This window comes from Notothenia rossii (genome assembly GCF_949606895.1).
Source record: "Notothenia rossii genome assembly, chromosome: 2".
In the NCBI taxonomy this organism is placed as follows: domain Eukaryota; kingdom Metazoa; phylum Chordata; class Actinopteri; order Perciformes; family Nototheniidae; genus Notothenia; species Notothenia rossii.
Window position 1 is genome coordinate 38,510,728 of NC_136904.1, and position 9,737 is coordinate 38,520,464.

Consider the following 9,737-nt stretch of genomic DNA (forward strand, 5'->3'; position numbering starts at 1 on the left):
TGATCAATCATTATAAAACATATCATATATATTATTCTGAAATGGACCAATCTGCACAATGACTATTTTTACTGTCGCTACTTTCACTATATTTTGATGATAATACTTTTCTACTTTTACTTGAGGAACATTTTGAATGCAGGACTTTTACTGTAACAGAGTATTCCTACACTCTGGGACTATTACTTTTACTCAAGTACAAGACCTGAGTACTTCTACTTTTACTCTCGTACAAGATCTGTGTGCTTCTACTTTTACTCAAGTACAAGACCTGAGTGCTTCTACTTTTACTCAAGTACAAGATTTGAGTACTTCTACTTTTACTCTAGTACAAGATCTGTGTGCTTCTACTTTTACTCAAGTACAAGATTTGAGTACTTCTACTTTTACTCTAGTACAAGATTTGTGTGCTTCTACTTTTACTCAAGTACAATATATATATACTTATACCACCTCTGTTTATAGCCTATGAAAAAACTATTAGAAATAGAAGGCTAAAGCTAACGTTAGCAGATAGTGACAATGTATGCTAGCTAGCTAGCTCAACGATTCCTTAAATAATATTGCCACAGAAAAACTTTTCAGTTCACATCACGCTCTGCTGCTCCGACAGGGAGCTCTGCTCTGAACACCTGAACGGCCCGTTCTAACAGCTGTTCACCAGCGGTCCAGTATGTGCCACAGTGACTCCGGACGCACAGTTAATATTAACGAACGCACCCGTAGGTAATATAGCTGCTGAAGCTAGACCATCATCTCGGAGCAGCAGAGCCTTATTATACATCCATGAGCAGAGCCGACAGGCAGGAAGACTCGAGCACACAGCTCGTACTTCATTATAATATATAAAAAAAGAACACCATGCGTGTCATGATGGCACATAACAGCTCACGGCCGCAGATTACTCCGGGTCCCAGCCCCCCCCCCATACCCCAAAAATATTTGTATTGCAGATCTACATGAATCACACAAACGACTTATTTTGGATTCAAAAAGGCGAATTTCGCCGAAAGGTGACAAGTTTGCGTCACTGAACATAGACAGAGCACAACTGAAACATAACATCTGTAACAACATATTACACTTTTAGGGGATGCTTGGGATGTGAGTAGTGAGGGACACGGCTTAGAACGGGCGTGTCGCCTGGCAGGACAGGAGAGTGTGTGCACCAGTCTGTCTTGATCTATGAATTCATGTCCGTGACACTCACTACTGCCCACAGCTGTTTTATAGAAGGAAATTCCTTCACTTCATGAAAGTGTTTTAACCACACACACCTCTACACACACGACGGGTGTTATTTTCCCCATAAGGAACAAGTCGCTGCAAATTATCCCGCTTATTACACGGCCACATTCTCAACAAAGTAACGACATGACTCCCAATATTAATTGAAATGCTTTTATGAATTTAGAAAATGTTTTTATTGATTTAAAAAATAGTTGTATGTATTGATTTAAAAAATAGTTGTATGTATTGATTTAAATTAACATGCATCCGCTAAGAAAAATAGTCCGTTGTTACAGTTTTTTAAACAGTCTGAATGAAACGGCAGCTCTCAGCTGTGTATTTACACAACTAATGGCCCATCAACCACAGCTCTCTCCCCCCCTCCCCCCTTGATATTTCTTCTCCAGCAGCTAAATTAACAGTAGGTTACTCTGAGTGACAAGTTTACAGTTAGACACAACACTGTAATTGCAAGTGACCCTCAGTTAGTTGACTTTTATGTTCAACTGCTAAATTCGTTACTGATAAAAAAGGGCTTCTACTGTACCTAATTACCTTAACACTAGAACCGCCATAGGTTTTTGTATAGGCCTACCTAAACCCGTCAAATCCCGCTATTAGAATGCAATTTTTAACAACATAGGGTGCTACATAACACACTTTCAGGAAAAGTCACGGACTGGGAGACTTTAATATTTTATTGAAAAAAAGTTACATTGCACACACACAACACACATCACACAAATTGACCCGATTGGCGGTTCTAGTGTTAAATAAACTCACTAATTAATGAAACCAGTTCAATACGCATTATTCTTATTCTTATCATTCTTTATGAGCGCAGAAATAGTCTTAAAATCAGATCTGTTTTTTAAATGAAATCTGACGGCAGGCAGTTAGCTCTGATCACCTATGATAAATGCGCCGCACCTAATCGCTGGCCATTCAGCCACAGACACTGTTTGAAATGGGGGGGAGTTAGGGGGAGCTTGGCTCCCCTGAAGAGGGAGGGAGCTCCCCTGAAGGCTGACTTTGAGATAAATAGGGGGAGCCCAAAACAATCGTGCATATTTGTGTCACACAGATTAGAAATGTTGAGTTTCTGTAAATAACAGTTCTTGAAATAAATAATAGTTATTGTTCATTACAGTTTCTGAATATTTGTTTTATATTTGTGAATATGTCTGGGTGTTGCCATCTGTACGTGGCGGCGCTGCATTCTTACTTACGTTGCTATGGTTATGGCGGTGATGCCGGCGCGGTATTTGAAATGTTCATATTGATATTTTTTTAACTCTGGCTGTGTAATAAAAAAATATGGCAAAACGAAAACAGCCAAGCGTCACAGCTTTTGGATTCACAAGCAAAGAAGCGAAGGAGTCTAAAAATGACAACGTGAACAGAAAACAACTTTTAGTTGGCCGGCCGTAAGCGGCGTTAGGGGCGAACTTGATAGCTCCACACCGAGGGAGAGGCCTGCCGATGCGGAGCCTGAAGAGGCTTCAACAACGGCCACATCTGCCGGCATAGTGACACCGTCTGTATTAGTAGAAGAGTGTTTTTATAGCAATTGATCGCATCCGCGCTGCTGCGCCAGTCAACAGAGCGTGCGTGTGACATATTTAGTAGCAGGATGTGCTCTGAAAAATAAGGCTCTCCAAAAGCAAATGGGTCATTCGAAAACTGACAGAGCTCCCTCTATACAAATCAAACTGTAGACGGTGTGAAAGCACCTATTGTTTTAAATAATGGTCGGAATGTGACCTGTGAGCCTTCTGAATTACCGTGGGACAGCACATTCTAAACTAAAATGTTCAATCAATAAAGTAACATCTTATCTTATCTTAATAATATCTTCATATTAATAATAAATCATACAGTATGTGTCCGAAAGGGAGCAGGAGGAAGCAAACACAAAAATATACTGCATATTAAAGCAAACGATTGTAAAGGTTAAAGTATGAGTATAACAAATAAAGAAGTGTAATGTAAACATTTACATTATGATTATTTAATATATAAAGACTATATATTATTGAATTACAAGATTAGATATACTTTAGTTGATCTAAAATATTGATGTGTTCAAATGCTCTTCAAAACACAACTGAAAGTCCATGAAACTTGTCTTTCTGTATTTGTGAATGAAGCGCCATCTCCTGGTTAAAACCTGAAATTGAAAATCTGGCAACGCCCTCTTGGAAAATAGTGGTAGGGCTTAACATTCCTCTATAGCACTGGTTCTCAACGGGGGCGGTACCGCCCCCCAGGGGGCGTTCAGAGAACATCGGGGGGCGCTGGAAGCAATATTTTTGAAAGGGGGGCGTTGAGGTGTTCTTGGGGGGCGTTCACGAATAATATCTTTTTGTCATGAAAAACGCTGGCCACAGCGTCTTTTCCTGTACAAAAAGCAGCTGTCAGCATCTTTTGTTGCTATAGGAAACCACAACTCTGCTTGCGATTGGTCAGCTGTCAGCAGTGTTATTACGGGTACGTTCGTAAATGCACGAACGGTCAGTCCGCTCGGACAACCCGTCTGTTCCGCCAGAGCACCCAGCTGTGAGCGCTCAGAGCGCAGCACTCTGGACTGTGGAACGGGGACGCTCGGAGCGCTCTGAGCGCATTTACGAACGTACCCTACAAAAAGCAGCCGGGAGCGGACCGGAAGTCGTTGTAATTTTGGGATCGCGACTGTTAATAATCTGTGTCACTTTGTTAAATTTTGATATGTTTTGATATGACAAATTCCACTAACAGATTCGAACTAAGTGGTCAGTTTATGAAAATAATACCCATTTCTATGTCTGCTACGACATGGAAGAGCTGGCTAGCCAGGCTGCTCCACACAGAGCTATGTTTGTTCAAAATTACAACGACTTCCGGTCCGCTCCCGGCACGATGTCTTGTCATGTCACCAGCTAGCCCTCTAGCGTTATCATGACACTACCCCCCCCCCCCCCTAAATATTAGCATCATCAAACAACAAAAATCATATCACATCAGCAAAATGGCCGCGAAAAAGATAAAATGCAGACAGTACTCTATTGAATATCTTAGCTATGGCTTCATACCGTCTCCTAACCAATGCACAACTCCCAATGTGTTTACTTTGCGAACATGTATTTTCCAATGAGGGAATGAAACCCTCACGTTTAAAGGAGCACCTTACCAAGATCCACCCGGATAAGGCAGATAAGGAGCGTCCGTTCTTCCAGGCCCTCAAAGAGAAAGGAGCACCATCAGCAGTCCCTTCGCTAGGAAGACCACCCAGACTGACAGCGGGCTAATAGCGTCATATAACATCTCCTTGCTGATAGCCAAATGTGGGCAGCCGTTCACAATCGGAGAGAAGTTGGTACTCCCTGCCATCAAAGAGGTCATATCTACTGTGATGGAGCGTGATCCCACACAGGTGCTGAAATCCATCCCACTCAATAATGACACCGTAGCACGCAGGATTGATGAAATGGGTGCTGATACAGAGGAGCAGCTGTGTGCCATCCTGCGGGAAACTCCATTCAGCCTTCAGCTGGATGAGACAACCACTTCTGACAACAATGTTCTGTTGATGGCCTATGTCCGCTATAGCACCTCCAACAGTCAGGAGATGGCTGAGGAATTTTTATTTTCCAAATATCTGGTCACAGACACCAAGGGCCAGACCATTTTTAATGCACTGGATGCTTATCTACAGGAGAAGTCAATCCTGATCAACAACATCCTCGCATGTGCTACTGACGGCGCCCCTTCCATGGTTGGCAGGTACCGTGGCTTCACCATTCTGCTGAAGGAGCAGGTCCAACATGTCCTCACAGTCCACTGTGTCTTGCACCGCCACAACCTTGTGGCCAAATCTAAAAGTCCACCTCTCCACGAGTCTCTCAATGTTGCAGTAAAGACAATAAACACAATAAAAGCCCACGCCCTGAATAACAGATTGTTCCCGAAAGCTGTGTCAGGAAAATGATGAGACCTTTGAGCGTCTTCTTCTCCACACTGATGTCCGCTGGCTCTCAAAAGGAAACTGCCTTGCTCGTTTTTGTGAGCTGTTTGACAGCATCGTGGAGTTCCTGGAGGAGGTGGATGCAGCTCTCGGGGAACAGGTGTCATCCAGCCGCTGCGACATCATGTACCTCACAGACTTCTTTGGCAAAATGAATGAAGTCACGCTGAAGCTCCAAGGAAAAGGAGTTACTCTGATCCAGAGCAAGGCGGTCATCCACAGTCTCACTTCCAGGCTGGATCTATACCGGCAGAGCATAGGCAGGAGGCAGTTTGCTCATTTCCGGCTGTTGACCAAGGTGATCTAGCCTAGGCTACTAAATAATGATAATAATAAATAATACATGTAATAAATGTAGGCTACTTTATGCAACACTATATTTGTGTTTCTGGTTAGTATAAATAACTTATTTTCTGAATGTATTATGAGAATAAAGAAACATCAATTAGTAAACTAATTAGCAATAAAATAACCAGTTTAAAATCGGATGGTAACATTCTGCACCGATAACAATTTCCTGGTTATACTCATTGCAGGTGTCTGAGGCTCTTACCGATGAGCGCCTTCTCATTTACACAAAGAACCTGAGGATGGTGAATGCCGACTTGAAGATCCGCTTCAGAGATCTTTTGGACCTCGATGTTCCCACCTGGGTGGTGCAGCCCTTTCAGGCGGACGTGGTGGAATGCAAGCCAGCAATACAGGAGCATCCCATCGACATCCAGAGTGACGATGAGGCCCAGGCTATTATCCGCACCTCTGGCTGGGGCAACATGTGGGTCAAATACTCTCAGCGTTACCCGGCTCTCTGGGAGAAAGCGAGGCTGCTTCTTCTGGCTTTCCCAACCACATACCTCGTGGAGCAGGGATTCAGCCAGGTCCTCCACATGCAGTCCAAGTACCGCAATCGCTTGAACTTGATGGCCTCAGGTGCACTGCGACTGAAACTAAGTTCTCTGTAACCCGCAGTGAAGAAACTGGCGGAGAACCACCAAGCGCAGGGCTCACACTAACCTTCCCCACCCCGCAATTTGGCGAAATGCAACACCTTTCCGACCTGTTAGTTCTGTAGGCCTAATGTACAGTTTTGTAGCCTACTGTTTGTTCTGCACTGGACATGTGTGAAATTGCTGCTGTTCCGTAGCAGTCTGTTTGTATTCTCTGCTCTTGACTGAGTTTGTTTAACACTCATAAATATCATTTTTATTCACATTCACATGGCTTTTCTGCTCTCTGGTAAACTAATGATAATGATATTCCAACTGCCCAGTTAAATCAAATCTATTATTTGGCATTCAGTGACATTCTTTTTAAATGATATAACACAGAATTCTAGTCAACATTAATATTCAGGGAAGAAAATAAGTCTACTTTTTTTGATGGGGGGCGGTAAGAGACCTGGATAATGGACAGGGGGGCGCTGGCCCAAAAAAGGTTGAGAACCCCTGCTCTATAGAGAGGCGAAGTCCCTCCCCTTCCGGGAGCCTCCATGGGACCCCGGAAGCGGAAAATTATACATTGAATTCAATGGAGAGAGAAAACGTATCTTTTGATCCCGTTTTAATTGTGCCACGAATGACACATATGATGTTTGATAATTTAAAAGAACATTTTGCAAGTCAAAAAAATTAAAATGTGTCGTAAAACTGTGAAGTAACACATTTTTTTGTGTTAAGCCGCTCAGTGAACTACATGTCTCTGGTCCCGCACAATACGCGTTACCAACACAAAGAGGACCGTCACATTGGCACATTTCACCTCATTCTTTCAGAGTGAGAATAAAAGTATAAAACGAGGTGAAAATTACTACAAGTCTGGGCACGTTGAGAGCTGTACATACACGAAAGGGGAGTTAGTCGGTTCTGTAAGAGCCAGCATGCAGGACCGGCTTTAAAAGGTTTCGGTGAGTAATATGAGTGCAATGTTTAAAGTTAATGTCAGTCAATAAGGAGGAGAATGAAAAAGAAGATGATGAACCACAGACCCGGCATATAATGACTGCAGTGTGCAGGGCTGTGTTAATTTATGTTACTGTTATCAATAGCATTAGTTGACTGAGAAAACCGTCAAGAAAAAAAGTTTAGCGATGTTACGAGTCGACTAGCATAATATGAACCACGGCTGTGATTGACAACCTGGACAGCCAGTCAGAAGCTAGAATGCCAACATAGAGAGCCAATCAGAACCTAGAACGGGTGTACTGTATACGGGTGTGTATGCTGTGGATAACATTAGTGTTCACAAGAACAAGGTACACTCCCGTGTTTTGTTTTAGTTGCTCTTCAGATTGAAGCGGCCAGTTTTATATCGACTATATGTGTGATCTCCTTTTTACATCTCGTTGTGTCATTTGAGTTTATTTGCTGTGTGTAGATTCAAGGATTTTGGTTATCTTGTCAATTTGTTTGGTTATCTAGGCACAGCTGTGTGTGACTCCCTCTGGTACACTGGTATGTGTTTTCCTAATGTAGAGAGCATTGATTAATTCATAAACTACACACTGAGTCTAGATCCTGACCAAATCCTTTTTTGTTGATCAAATGTTTTTCAAAAATGTAATACACATTTAAAAAAATACAATGTACAATCACAACTAATACAACACAAATTACAAAAAATTCAGAAAAAAAACAACAACAACAATCAGACAAGAGGACAAAACTATGGAAAAATAAACCCTCCCACCCCCAGATCTGGACCATCCTTGTATTGCTCATTCAATCTATTATAGCATGTTAACAAACATGGTACTTACTTTATTTGTACAGATCTACATGGGAGAGGATGGCGCGATGCAGAGCGCTGTCTGTGGTTGTGCACGGGGGATGTACAAATGCAGCCACGCTGCAGCATTGGCAATATTTGCCATGTGGCAGATCAGCTCCACAGAAGTTGAGTGCCAGTGGAGGAAGCCTGGCACTTCAAAAGTAGTCCAGCCGGTGTATCAACTCTACCAACAGCAAGAGGAGACATACAACCCACTGGCCAGAGACATCGCCACTGAGGAAGTAGACTGGTTCAGGTCTGCACTGAGGGGCGCAGCGTGGCATGGCATGGCTTTTGTCACCTGAGCCAGAGCTGCAGCCTCAACATCAGGCCATTTTCAACGTGCCGGAGCTGGTGAACGAGCATGGGGGTCGGGGGCTTGAGGCAATTCTTGCCTCAATGCGACTGAGCAGAGACCAGCAAGCTGCCATCCAGACAGCCACCGTAGGACAGCAGACAAATCCTCAGTGGCAGTTACACAGGCAGGGCAGGTTGACAGCCAGCAATTTTGGTGCTGTGCTGAGGTCGGGACTTTCATCCACTCCATGCGCGTCCCTCATGAAGAGGGTGCTTGGGGGGTACAATTTAGACGGAGTCATGGCTGTCAACCGGGGAGTTGTAAACGAGGTGTGTTTGGCCAGTGTGTTTGGCCTTTTAAGTGTGACACATTATGTCGTGATAAATGCTTCACCTGACCACTGTTCCTAAATAAAAAAAGTTTTCTGCATCGTCAGTCATTTTTTCCAAATAATTACCAATATTTCACAAATTCTTCATGTCAACTTAAGAGCACAGCTTTGTGTCAGCTTTGCTTGGTTCATCTTACTGGGGGGCAGCTACATGGATGTCGGTGCAGTCCACAATCATTTTGCAGTTGAAGGCAGAATTAATTTATTATTGACTCAGAATGAAGCACAACTTCATGTCATACAATACATTGACTTTATTTGTAATTGTGTAAAAAGATATGAGCATTTATTAGCAAGCAGGACCTGCAGGAACAGAGAACGATGATGGATGGAGCTGGGAAGAGAGAAGAATAAAAAAAACAGATCAACTTTATTATCGGATATTAAAAATTCAATTTCAAAACAAGTTGCCGCTCCTACAGTTTTCTAGTATGTAAAGATGATTTCACATGACCAATGCAAAATATCACTCAATACATGTGTTTCTCTGGGGGGTGCATTGTGCCTTTGATGTATATAAATAATATACCATAACCAAATACTATTACGTACAGTGGAAATCAGGTTGCCAGAGCAGGTCAGTCCAGTGTGCATGTTCCTCAGGGTCTCAGCAGTTACAGGTGAGGTAAAGAAAATAAGAGAAAAAGGTCAGTAACAACACTCTAAAGTAACAACACTGAATAATTATCTCTTTTAATAATTTTCTCTCAGTAATCACTCAACTACTGTCTTTCCAACAAACAGATTGACTCACCCTCACTGTCATCACAATGACACATGTCCAGAAGAATGTCATGCAAAGCTCCCTGCCTGCCTGCCTGCCTTCCTTCGACTCTCCCTGAACTGCTTCCTTAGCACCCGGTGGAGGGCGCAGTAGGCTACTCTTCAAATGTTTCACGAAATACTTACCATGATGACTACTCTTACTGTTTAACATTTTGGTGTACTTCATGTAATAAAATAATAACTTCATGGTAAGGCTACTAAAAATGACAAGGCTAAGTAATGTAATGCTAACTAACGTGCTCGCTACTCGTCGCTACTAGCTA

At 42.7% G+C, this 9,737-nt stretch overlaps 1 protein-coding gene across 1 annotated transcript; it reads left to right on the forward strand.

The window, feature by feature from the left end:
* Positions 1–5,085: 5,085 nt before the first annotated feature.
* LOC307027901 (zinc finger BED domain-containing protein 5-like) lies at positions 5,086–7,127 on the forward strand (the record flags this gene model as incomplete). The annotated part of the gene is made up of 3 exons (XM_079662595.1): positions 5,086–5,531; positions 5,770–6,111; positions 7,116–7,127. The coding sequence occupies exons 1-3, from the start codon at positions 5,358–5,360 to the stop codon at positions 7,125–7,127; spliced, it is 528 nt and encodes a 175-aa protein (XP_079518721.1). The 5' UTR covers positions 5,086–5,357.
* Between the last annotated feature and the right edge of the window lie 2,610 nt (positions 7,128–9,737).